Below are 12,442 nucleotides of genomic sequence, written 5' to 3'. Positions count from 1 at the left end.
CGAACGATGGATGTTGTTTTGCAGAGAGTCAACCGTTCTCCTTGGGTAATATTGGAAACGCTGGCATTTGGAGGATATTCGCAATAGAGAGCTTGAGGTGGAGGTTAATGCTTTGTTCACGCGGGACGACCTAGCGGCGCTTGTCACTCCCGTCCTCAGGAGCATCTTCGTCGATGGCTTCTTTATAGCCATTCACGTCACTTTCATTTTTGATGCTTCCAGGGCCATAGGCCAGCAGAGTCCACCTGGAGCCGGAACAGCTCTCCAAATGCTAAGACCAAGTTCTCCATGTAACGGGTTCGAGAATCCCTGTTTGAGAGGCATACAACAGCAGTAGGATTCTGGGTTCTGGGTTCTGGGTTCATGAGAATTGGGCGCTTATTCTAGGGCTCGGCGCGAGCAGATTGACCAGTGCTTTTGCCGCCGAGCCAAACTACTTTCGAGATTCCAGTCGTGACAGGAATCGCAGTGAGGCAATGACGTCAATGCATCCATCCAACGCGCCGTGGCTTCTGGAATCCTGGAGGTGAGGCTGACGAACCGCACTCCACCTGCACAAATATGTCTAGAACCTCGCACGCTCTGCTCAGTGGCAATCGCTGGTTGTGCGACTGCTGAAGGAATCACCCATGATGTCCAGATAGCGAAAGGTCCGCTTGATGGGAAGATGGTGCGTGATGTGCATGAGTCTCAAATCTAACGCAGCTGACGAGGCCAGGCTTCACTTCTCCGGCAAATAGTCGCAGGCCCCCGTGCCAGACATCCTGAAGCAGGGCTGGACCTGTGCTATGTCACTGACTACAGTAGGTTGGATTTCGGGCCGGGAGAAAGCGCGGCGGCTCTTGTGCTGACACTCACCAGTTGTTGTTACTTCAGGTCCTAGTTCAGTATGGCCCAGGAAAGCCTATCGAAACCCCCTAGATCAGCTGGTCGGCTTCTTGGACCGGAAACACGGTGAGGATTGGGCGATTTTCGAGTTTCGAGCTGAGGGCACAGGCTATCCTGATTCCGAGGTCTACAACAGAATCCATCACTTTCCGTGGCCAGACCACCACCCGCCTCCATTTGCCATCATCCCAAATGTCATGGCCGCAATGCGCAACTGGATTCAGCGAGTGGATGAGGAGGCAGGTCAGAGCAAGAACAAGGACAAGAAAAGAGTGGCTGTGATACACTGCAAGGCTGGCAAAGGCAGAAGCGGAACTGTCGCCTGCTCATACCTTATCAGCGAGGAAGGCTGGAAGAAGGAAGATGCTCTCCAACGCTTCACGATGCGGCGCATGCGGCCTGGGTTTGGCCTTGGCGTGAGCATTCCAAGTCAGTTGCGCTGGGTTGGTTATGTGGATCGATGGGCAAACGGTCTGGGCAAACGATATGTCGAAAGACCTGCTGAAATTGTGGAGATCCATGTTTGGGGTCTTAGAGATGGTGTCAAAGTTTCAGTAGAAGGCTACATTGACGGGGGCCGTCGCATTCACACGTTTCACACCTTCAATGGGCAAGAGAAGACCGTGGTTGAAGAGAGCAACGGTCAACAGACGAGGCCGCTTCCTAATGGCAAAAGGGACAGTGAGACTCTTAGCACACCTGAGAATGGCTCTCCACTATCATCTTCATTGAGCTTGAGTAGAGCCTCTTCGGGATCAATTCAAAACGCCATCCTAAAGCCATCTTCACCACTGATACTACCCACCAGCGACATCAACGTCGACTTTGAACGACGAAACAAAGCTGGGTACACAGGCCTCACAATGGTGACAGCTATTGCCCATGTTTGGTTCAATGCTTATTTTGAAGGAGGCCACGAAGGACATCGTTCAGGCGTCTTTGAGATTGAATGGGAGGCAATGGACGGTATCAAAGGCAGCTCCAGAAAAGGCACCAGAGCTCTTGACAGACTGAAAGTCGTCTGGAAATATGCGGAGCAAGAAGGGGATGGTGCTGCTATGGGGCGAGTCATCACGGAACCCGAGAAGGGCGAGCCAGTACCGGAAGGACAGCCTGCAAACTGGCGCGGCGAAGACGATGAAGAGGTCCAACCCGTCGAGGGCGTTGACAGCGGTCGAAAGGGAGCCGCTGCCCTCACAATGAGTGCAATGGTCAATCAAGGAGCGAGCACCCTAGGCAAAGAACTCGGCATCAGGAAGTCCCGAGCCGACAGTGCGAATATAAGTCGGGCATCAAGTGTGAAGGGCGGATCGACTCCCCCAGACATGGGCACTGCTGCTCAACAGGTGGAGGAATCCGAAGACCAAGGCGTGAAGCAATGCGGTCCAGAAGGGGAAGAGCTCTCGTATGACGGCTCTCCAGACCCTGAAGGTGGAAGCAGGCAAGACACCAAGACCGGTCATGGAATGGAAGCTGGGATGGCCAAGGTCGCTCACGTGATTTCTAAAATGAGGCCTTCGGAGGACAAGGCTGCAAAAAAGGGAGAGGTTACCGATCATCAGGTGGACAAGGATGATTCGGTATGATTTTATGACTTAAAAGGCATTGACACCCTTAGCAACGCGGGTTCACATTGCATGGTGTTAGATGTGTACTCTGGATAGAGAGGTATGTTTGTCTCGTTCTTTGATCGCTGTCGCCGTCTGCTTTGCAAATCATCCGCTGCGTCCTTCCATGCGTTTTCATGAACAGTCGCAGTTTGGCCGTCTGTTTAATCACTTCTGTATAAATGCGTAACTGCCAAAGAGTCACCTCTCGCCTATCCATCGTCTTTTTTCTTTACAACCACTCAGAGACCATTCAAGCCAATTTATGGATCTTCGTGCAACAATGGAAAAGAACGGCCAAAAGGAGACACAGACTCAGCCATCCCGCACCAGCAATCCCAAAGACTCAAGCCTCCCAGACGCATCCGATCCGCCTCCGTCATACGTCCAACCCATTCCGATCCCTGCCCGTCCTCAGCAGCCGACCCAATCTCCATATCCCAGCGAGCGGCCATTTCGACCCCATCCACGATATGCATCCACCTCGTCTATAGGGCGGGCGGAAGAAGCAATCACACAACAACAGGAAATGGCAGATAATGTCCAGAGGGGCTTCCACCCAAGCTTGGTCCACAGGCCACCAACGCCGAAGCCCGCGTATGCTGATTTCGGCGGCCGCTGGGTAAGTAAGGATGAAGATGGCAAGGGGAAGGGGGGAATGAGGCCCCCGCGGGCGGAGGCGAGAAGGATGGGATCCAAGGGGCCCGCTGAACATGACGATGACGAAGACATCGACTGATTCGCGGAAAGATTCAACCGCAGACATTTTCTCTCGCTGGTGGTGCATGCTCGATAGTCAAGTAAGTGGTTTACAGGCCCTATGGACAACGGTCTCCCCCGGCGCTATTCGAGTCTCCAAGTCGCAGTAGCTGACAAGAACCAATAATATCGCGAATTGCATGACGAGAGGTCGAAATCTGGCAAGACAAAAACTCTCCAAAGTATTCTTCTTAGGGATGGAGAATCATCCTTGCATATTACGTTATAAGGCTCAGCTTCAGCGGTGACCCGTTTTGAACCCTCCAAGTGGACCGCCCGCGCCTCAGCTGGACTCATCTATGTTCGTGCTACTACCCGTGATCCTCTGATGGGAATCGTTATCGGCAAAAGGGTATGCGACAGTCAGCATTAAAGATCATATACCGCGCATCACGGCGAACCCATCTAATATACAGTTCAACACAAGGAATCCGGCTTTGAGAGAAGAAAGTCCCAGCACCTCAGCATTCCAAGCTCCAGTCCTAGTGGCGCCGCTTCTTTTTCTTGCGGACTCTGCGAAGGCCATTCTCCATGAAAAGGACGTCGTCGGCGGACGTGGGAACCTCCCCGAGAATCCTAGGGGCTTCTTTGGATTGGAAAAGTCCGAACAAGTTCGGAGGCCTTTTCCAGATTCCGATTCCGTCCAGCATTTCTGGGTCGATGCCGTGTAGATTTATGTTGACGGAGCACTTGCTGTTGTGGACGAAGCCGTGAAGGCAAAGAGGGTGTAGTGCTTCGGCAAAGGCTAAAGGTTCCTCGATGTGGAGCTCGCGATATGTGGGCATCAAGATATGGAACACGGGATCCTTTCCCCATTCTCCTGATTTGGTGAACACAGCCCGAAGATATCGCATCCAAATACACAGTGTGTCGAGGTTCTCAGCCATGCCGAAGAAGGTATTCGGAGTCGGTTTCCTTTCCACCGACTTGCAGAAATAAGGGTGCCAATCGGTATCGGGGTGGTAGACAAAGTAGAGGTGCTTCTTAGTGGACTTGGATGTGCTTTTGGTCATCATGTCGATGTATCCGTAGACTTGAGCCGCAAACTTTTCCGGAGCATCAAGACGGGTCTGTGCCTCTAGCTCTCGTCGGATCCCGCGCAGCTCTGCCACGACCTGCTGTCCTTGATAGACCTGGATGAACTGCGCGGTCACGCCCGCAGCGACGAAGTATATGTGAAAGCCGGCCAGGTATTTGCCATGGGATGCCAGGATTTTGACAGCGGGCATGGCCTTCTCGACGACATTGGTTATTTTGTCTGCATTGTTGAAAAGGCTGGGTATTTGGCTTATGGATTTGCTGACTGAACCCAGAGTACTTATTATCGTCTCTTCAGGTCCTTGTGACTGACTCGTCGGCTTTGGAATGCTGATATCTTGGCCCATATTGCAGAGGAGAGCTCGATACATTCAGTGAACGGTATTCTCGGAAATTAAATGCCAGCGGAAACCCCAGAATCTCCTATGTTGTCGAGGCTGCAAGGATAGGAGGTATGCAGGCTGGAACGCTAGGAAACATGTGTCCCTGTGTATTCATCTCGCATGTCGACAAGTTTATCTTGCAGCGAAAACATGCAGCCTCCTCAACTGAGGGTAGGGGTAGTGCACTGCGGGTTATTGAGCTTTTGGACAGGAAAGTACGGGATATATCATTATGCATACTGCCAGATTGCGCTGACTCTAGTTGAAATGGATACTCAAGGTTATCGATCTCTGGAACGAGGCGCGTGGTGGTCGGTTGCGAATGTAGAGCTTGGAGCTCTGCAGTTGACGTGGCACTTTCTTGCTTGATAGGCGTCGTTGTCGGTCAGGGCGACCACAGCCCCAGCCTTTGCACCGAGTGCCGAGTTTATCAACTAATCGCCCTGCGTTCGTCGAAACCGAGCCATTCATAGGCATGGGTTGTCCCGCTCTGCTGCAGCCACGACATTTGGCTCGAATGTAGGCAGAACACGATATCAAAGCCTTGACCGGGGCACTGCAAACGATTTTGCTGGCTGCTGTGACACCAATCGCCAGCCAACAATCCATTTCTCGAAATCCGATGGCAGCATTCAAGAGAAGCAGGGGATCCGCGGTATGATACTTGAAGGTCCATCCCAATTGTGTGAGCGGAGAAAACAAGGATTGTCGAGCACCTGCCACGCACAGGAAAGAGCTGTTTGGGGATCAGTCTTCTACTTCCGCAGGGGATGTAGCTGGTTTTTGTAAATTCAAAGCATCACCAGATATTATTATCCGTCCAGTTTCCTCAATATAGCCTGCCACCAGCTCCGAAGTTGAGATGGTTCAAGCCAAAGAAGATTGTTGTTTATGAAGATGGAACACTTACTCACAATACTGAGAGGAAACCTTGAGCAATCTCATTTTGTGATCGAGCATTGCAGAGATCTCATTGACGTGTGGAGGAGCACGCCCAACCAACACCTCCCCAGCCTGGTGCCGAACTCCAGGCAGCAGACCTGCCCGAAACTTGGCTGTGGAATCGTTTTTCTCGACCGCCGCTCCCTTTAAGACTTGGCGCACACGTGCCACTCTTGGAACCGGTCAGCCAGCTACTCATCTCTACTCTCTACTTATCCTCTACATATCTACTTACTCATTCGAAGTTGCTCTTGCTTGGACAGTTCTATTTGTTCTATAGAGAAGGGGCACTAGACCCTAGCAATGTGCTCCCCTGGCTCCTAAATTCAAAGAGAGAGAAGATTTCGCAGGAGTCCCGTCCCCGGCGAAGACACCACACATAGGCTGCATTTAGGGTAGGGAGTGCCTGCTGCTCGTCTTCCTAACTACCTCTCCTCCCCTGCAGTTTGTATATCCAAAGAAAGGACTCGGGACTCGCGACGCAGTGTGGATTCATCTCGTTCGAGTCTTGGACGCTTCCACAGACGCCTTGATCAACGATGCGTCTTTTAGTCCTGCGAGGGACATATCAGGAATTGTCTTTCCATTGGGACTAATCTCCTCCCATTCTTTCTGTCTCTTGAGAGTCCCCATATACTTGGCCAACCCATCCGGAATGATGAACTCTTTACCGACGTCCTGCATTCGGATCAGGAATGGAAGCGTGTGGGCGTCCAACACCGTTGGGTTGTCCCCAAAGAGATACATGCTCTCACTACCCGGCCGATTTGCAAGGAGACATTCCATCTTTTCACAGAAGGCTTTGGCCTTCTCGATGTTCTCTGCCACGCTTGGCGCCTGGAGGCCTATCACCTTTTCTTCGTCATTCCTGGGCATGATTTTAGCTTTACAAGGTTATCCAACGGACCATGACGGGAGACCCACAGTTTGATTTTGTTCTGCAAAGCATCCTTGTACCGCGGCGAGACGTCAGGCTGATTCATCAGCTCCTGGAGCTTCAATCGCATGGCTTCTGGGTGTTCAGGGCGAGTTTGGTAGGTCAAAGAATAAAAGCTGATATCATGAAGTTGTTTGATCAACTCGTCTATCGTTCCAGCATGTTCGGGGGGCCGAAGGGTTGGATATCGGTCACAGATAAAATCGCTAATAGCAATACTCTCAGACATGGGATGAGAGAGGAGGGTCGGATGATACAGCACAGGGACCTATGATGGATGTTACCACGACTGCAGGTCCGAGTATTGAATGTTTTACCTTGCCCTTGGGATTGACATTGCAAAGAAAATCTTCAGTGAATTGCTCGAGCTTGATCGCGATATCAACCGTTCTAAACTCGATCTTCATGTCATTGGATTCTCTCGAAGGAGGACCTCTCAGAGCATAGGTCAAACGAACCATGATCGAGCACAAAGAGAACGGGAAGTAATACAAAATATAGGGCGTTTCATTCGTCGAAGCCATGGCGACGGACTCAGTCGACGGCGTCGTGTTCACGAGAGAAGATGACCGCTGAGGAGAACTTGTCTGGAATCAAACAAAAGCATCGTGTTATTGCAGAGAAGTATAAGAGTGTCCTCATGGACAGCAGCTTCCATCTGAGCAGCCGGCGATACGAGAGACGGAGATGGTCTAAGAAAAAGATATCCCTTAAACTCACGTGACACGGCCGGAGGACACGCCGTTTGACGTCCGGGGGTCCGGGGTATGCAGCATCGCTCGGGGACCCATGTCTGGAATACATTGAGCGGAGCCAGGTTCTAGTAGTTGTGGAGATGTCTTCACGCTTTAAAGACGGCCAGTGTCATGGACGTTGTCGTGGAGACAAGGCCCAGCCAGACCCTCCCTCCATCAGCAGAAATATGGCGACCATTATCGTTGACAAGAAAAGGGTTCTCCATGTTGAGGGAGTTCCCTCGAGCGAAAAAGACCCTACCCAGATTCCAACGTCCAAGGTGAACAGGCAAGGAATTGTCCTCGTTCCTCAACCTAGCGATGACCCCCAAGACCCGCTGGTATAGTGACAAGGCTCTTCATCCCCTCAACAAGTCTCCGACTGACCTTGTCGAACCCAGAACTGGTCCACGGCATACAAGGTTTTGATGCTCGGGATTCTTTGCCTGGGGGCATTCTCAGCAACCTGCTCTGCAGTCGCGAACTCATCGGGCTTTGTGGCACAAGCAAAGGTCTACCACAAAACACCAATCGAGATCTCATACAGTGTGCGTCTGCAGCATCCGCAACCAATTCATTTCTTACATATCTTGGACAGGTCTCCGCAGGAACGGCTGGAGTCGCGGCCGGGCCTCTTCTATGGCTGCCAATCACGCATAAGACCGGTCGTGTGGCTGGGATCTTCTGGGGAATGGCCCTCGCATGCGGATGTACGGTCTGGTCGGCGCTGATGACAGCGCACGACGACTACAATTCCTTTGTGGTCTCTCGACTGATGACTTGTCTATTCGCCTCAGTGGGCACAACCACGGGCTCAAGTTTCATCTTGGAGATGTTTTATTTGCACCAGAGAGGGAGGGCGTTTGCCGCGTACAGCATCATTATGCTTTCGGGGTAAGATGGCGCTGATCTTGTCAAGCTTCACTCGGTGGCTGACTTAAAGGTAGGACAACCATCGGGCCGACATTTTCTGGATTTATCGTTCAGGGCGCAAGCTGGACCGTTCAGTTTTGGTATCTAGTCGCACTTCATGGCGTGGTCGCCATCCTTGCTTTCTTCTTCCTCTATGAAACAGGTTACACAAGACCCGGAGGGGAGGAGTACCCACGACAGCCTCGAGATTTTTGGGCGAACAGGCTTGCTACACTGTTCGGTCGAAGAAGTGTAGTGGCAAATCGAACGTGGAAGGAAATGGTGAGTAGATGCATTGCCATGTCCCCTGTTTAGTTTTAAATATCTAGGTGGGACACATCGCTAACTCGTTTCATGGCCTTGCTTAGGCTTCACTCGGCTGGTCCCAAATCAGGATCTTTTTGCTGCCGGTCACGCTTATCTTCGGAGGCTTCCAGCTTGTCATCTTTGGCTGGGCCGTGGCATTTCAGGCATTACTGGCAGTCTTTCTTCAAACCCCAGTTGGTTACGGAGGCTATGGCTTCTCACCTGGCCGGAACGCTGCATGTAAGTCATCTCCCCTCTAGTAGTCGTCCAAGTTCGACGATCGACTCACTCATGCCCTGTTCAATCACCTTTGTAGGCTGGTTTACAGTTGCCGTGTGCCTGGTATACGGGCATAGCGTCGGGGACCGTCTCTCATTCTACATCGCCAGACGCTACCACAAGGGCATATGGAAGCCCGAGCATCGGCTGCATTCGCTCTGGATTCCCTTGGTTGTCATCCCCATTGGGCTCGGGCTGATCGCGGCCTCGTTGCAATACCACCTGCACTACATGGTTCTCGCGCTGGGAAGTTTTGTGTTTGTGTTTGGCGTGATTTCCACCGCCCCTGTCAGCGCAAACTATCTCGTCGAATGCTTCACCAAGCACTCCGTCGAAACCACCGCGGTGGTGAACTTCTATCGGTTGATCTTGGGACTCACCGTGCCATTCTACGTCGAGGATTGGGAAAAAGCAGTTCACGGACCAGGCTGGGTGTTTGGCATGATGGCACTTTTCACCGTCGCGTACACTCCGTTACTCCTTGTCCTGGTCTTGAGGGGCTCGTCAATCCGGCGTCTGAGCGCAAAGTTATCGACTGGCCTGGTTTCGACGGAGGAGGGTATGTCGATTGCTCAGGGTGCTGCAACTCAGACTCAGGGTGCGCATTGATGGGTGAGTTGAATTGTCGAGTGGGGCATTACTATATTTCTGCATTGCGCTCAGAAGAGCAGGATGTCTCGGCAGCTTTGTTCTATCAGTGTGTATATGTACCGATCCGTGCTCTCATGATCTATAGTCCCACGATGCAAGATCTGCTACGGCCTGCAGGCCCGCATACCTGTAGTTACAAGTTCAGAAATCAGATTGGACATCATCTTACATCAAAGAAAATAGTCATGCGATCTGCCGGTTACAGCATTTGGCAGTCAAGACACTTTGCCGTTGTCTCATGGCTTTATCTCGCCGGGCAAAATGAATTCAAGATTGAATGATGATGTTTCGATTTCTGATCGCTCTCCTAGTTTGCAAGTTGCCACTCAGGCATTAACTACAGGTTACAGTCCACAGCCCTAGCCTGCTTCTCCCAACCCTCATATGTCTCCAGCGCATGTTTTCTCGCATCATATCCCAGTAATTCTCGCTGGTATTCGAAATCTGCACCCTTCCATTCACACTTGCCCCACCCGTCAGCCGATCGAAAGACTTTGTTCCTCCTCTCCATATCCTCGGGTGTGCTGGCCTGGTACCAGTACTGATTGCTCTGCGAGCCCTTTTGATTTAGCGAGGTGCGCGGCTTGCGAACAGATTCGAACACCAGCAGCAGTTCCAAGATACATTGGGCGCGACGGTCTGCTCCGCATACCGCAGGGTGTTGCGATTCGTTCAGACTGCCGAGGAGCGTGCCGAGCGTGATCCCGTCTTCGAGAGCCATGGCGGCACCTTGGGCTTGGTACGGGAGAGACGGGTGGCAAGCGTCGCCGATAAGGACGCAGCGGCCCTGAGTAATCCGCGTGAGAAAATATGCGTCAAAATTAAATATGTGGCCAAACAATGAGGTGAGGACCGGCCCTCTACTGTTAAGGGCAAGGGGACCCGCCGTAACCGGTAGGATACAAGTGAGGCATCATTACTCACTTTGGACCATGTTTTTAGTTCCTCGCAATGGAGCAGTTTCCAGCTCATGACCGCATCCCCCGTCGCCATGAGCTTCTGAAGTCTGGCGCACGAAGTGATGTGACAATGTCAGTGGATGCCGCTCGCAGATCAAAGGGCGGTTAGTCTCGCTCGCAGGGAGGGATCCGTTACCGTGGGTCCCATCCTTCAAAACATTGCTTCATCTCCTCCATGGTCGCGGCTTGGGTCCGAACATTGTCGGGCAGATTGTCGGGTCTCCCGGCACGTTCACATATGTTAGCTATAGGCGCCATGTTTGGATTGTTGTCTGGCTCCTGGATCCTGGTGGCAGGTGGCAGGCGGCAGATGGCATGTCATACATCAGAACCAAATTCCACTGGGAGCGGTTGCGGATCGGATACAAGACGCAGTGTCTGTCCGGCCCAAGCCAAACGGTGGACAGATTCGGCCGGAGCAGTTCCTGGACATTCTGGTCTGCGATGGTACTTAGGGCATCCGCAGGGAGTGTCATTCGATATGCCAGGTCCCCGGTAGGGAGGGGAGGAGACAGTTGGCCGAGGATTTTGTCTCTCAGCGTCGACCAGAGGCCTAGATGGTAGCGATTCAATAATAGGTCAGTAGCATATACAGTATTAAAATGAACAGATCAAAGGGACAAATGAAATACTGAGGCATAGGGGACTGGGTAAGTACACACCGTCTGCGGCCACCACTACGTCTCCTGCAATTACTGACCCGTCGTTCAAGATTACGGAGGCTTGGTCAAAGTTCACATCTTGTACTTCGCAACCCAATTGGATCTCGCATCCTAGCCGTGTAGCCTCTTCGTGTAGTGTCGCATGGTAGTCAGCTCGATGGGCAACACTATGACCCATCAAGAGTATCAAATTCGTCAGAACGCAATTCAATTCCGTTTCGGTCTATCTGGGTTGCTTCCTCCTTTGCGGCCCGTAACTCATAAAGTACTGGTGTCCACTCACCAAGGGCCATCTGTAGACTGCATTGCGCTTTCCCTTTCGTCGATCTTGCGCATGTACAATAAGCTGCCGTCGTGGTAATCGAGAAACCGAGCTCCTTCGACCGGGACGGCGCCTTTCTGCATCAGAGAGTCGACCAATCCGTAATGTCGAAGAACTCGGACCGCATTCGGTGGGACGACAATCCCAGCTCCAATCTATGCAGCACCAAAGAAGATCTCCATATTAGTCTTGGTCGCTCCCCAAGAATAGAACTCAACTCTCAGATAATTTGGGATTTCACTCGCTGAGGCTGAGACATCCAGAAGCCTTATCTATAAGATCAGCCGTATCAACGTACCGGCAGAAGTTCTGGGGCCCGCTCGAGAATGGTCACTTGACAGCCTTGACGCAGACAGCCAACAGCACACGAGAGACCGCCTAACTCGAGTTCAGGGTCAATGGTTTTCGAATTCTCTACCCTTCATTTGTCCAAATTGGTAGGTATTTATTGGATCTTGATATCAGGTTCAGCTTACCTAGACCACAGCCCACTATAACGACCTCCACCGGGCGGTGGGTTTGGGAATTGTTCATTGCGCCTTCTGAGTTTTTACGTCTCTTGAAAGTTGTCACTCTAACCGTCGATGTTGTCGGGAATTTCGAGTGGCCAGACAATCTCAAATTTGTAGGTGTTAATGTTCGGAAAGTAGGATTGTTGGGCCTGGATTACAGTTGCCAGGACCTAGGACCGACATTCCCAGTCACAACAATACTTAACACCTCCCCAGGGCCCACTGCATTCCAGGCATTCGACGTTCGCATTTCGAATTCGGCCGGTCTTGCAACAGGCTCAGCCGAGACCGGGAATATCCTCCAGGAGGAGCAGTCAGTGTTTTCTAGCCGGCGGAATTTCAATGCTGCTCCTTCACGGACGGGGAAGTGGCGGAGGTCGAAATCCTCAGATCCGAGTCCGAGGCATGTTGACGTCGCCCCCTTCCGACCGTATTGCTATCGGACAGGGCTCAACCGATCGAGACAGGATATGATTAATGCTATGGACTTCTTCTAGAGTCCTAGTATTGCTCTCCCTGTCGGCTGTTTGTGTTCCATGCTCTTTGTCAAT

At 51.9% G+C, this 12,442-nt stretch overlaps 5 protein-coding genes across 5 annotated transcripts; 2 read left to right on the top strand and 3 right to left on the bottom strand.

The window, feature by feature from the left end:
- Positions 1-667: 667 nt before the first annotated feature.
- Positions 668-2,474, top strand: A1O5_06649 (protein-tyrosine phosphatase; the record flags this gene model as incomplete). The annotated part of the gene is made up of 3 exons (XM_007747241.1): positions 668-670; positions 719-803; positions 862-2,474. 3 exons carry the CDS (start codon positions 668-670, stop codon positions 2,472-2,474), a joined length of 1,701 nt encoding a protein of 566 aa, XP_007745431.1.
- Positions 2,475-3,736: 1,262 nt separating this feature from the next.
- On the bottom strand, positions 3,737-4,639 carry A1O5_06648 (uncharacterized protein; the record flags this gene model as incomplete). Its single annotated transcript, XM_007747240.1, has 1 exon — positions 3,737-4,639. One exon carries the CDS (start codon positions 4,637-4,639, stop codon positions 3,737-3,739), a length of 903 nt encoding a protein of 300 aa, XP_007745430.1.
- Positions 4,640-6,109: 1,470 nt separating this feature from the next.
- Positions 6,110-7,015, bottom strand: A1O5_06647 (uncharacterized protein; the record flags this gene model as incomplete). The annotated part of the gene is made up of 3 exons (XM_007747239.1): positions 6,110-6,485; positions 6,542-6,822; positions 6,872-7,015. The coding sequence occupies 3 exons, from the start codon at positions 7,013-7,015 to the stop codon at positions 6,110-6,112; spliced, it is 801 nt and encodes a 266-aa protein (XP_007745429.1).
- A 461-nt stretch (positions 7,016-7,476) lies between these two features.
- On the top strand, positions 7,477-9,394 carry A1O5_06646 (uncharacterized protein; the record flags this gene model as incomplete). Its single annotated transcript, XM_007747238.1, has 6 exons — positions 7,477-7,629; positions 7,690-7,836; positions 7,887-8,182; positions 8,236-8,482; positions 8,569-8,746; positions 8,823-9,394. The coding sequence occupies 6 exons, from the start codon at positions 7,477-7,479 to the stop codon at positions 9,392-9,394; spliced, it is 1,593 nt and encodes a 530-aa protein (XP_007745428.1).
- A 379-nt stretch (positions 9,395-9,773) lies between these two features.
- Positions 9,774-11,462, bottom strand: A1O5_06645 (uncharacterized protein; the record flags this gene model as incomplete). Its single annotated transcript, XM_007747237.1, has 6 exons — positions 9,774-10,223; positions 10,361-10,442; positions 10,532-10,615; positions 10,720-10,948; positions 11,058-11,224; positions 11,341-11,462. 6 exons carry the CDS (start codon positions 11,460-11,462, stop codon positions 9,774-9,776), a joined length of 1,134 nt encoding a protein of 377 aa, XP_007745427.1.
- Between the last annotated feature and the right edge of the window lie 980 nt (positions 11,463-12,442).

The sequence above is a fragment of the Cladophialophora psammophila genome (assembly GCF_000585535.1).
Source record: "Cladophialophora psammophila CBS 110553 chromosome Unknown aczJe-supercont1.9, whole genome shotgun sequence".
NCBI classification, from domain to species: Eukaryota; Fungi; Ascomycota; class Eurotiomycetes; order Chaetothyriales; family Herpotrichiellaceae; genus Cladophialophora; species Cladophialophora psammophila.
Note: the sequence above shows the minus strand (reverse complement) of the source record. Positions and strands in the feature narration are given on the sequence as shown.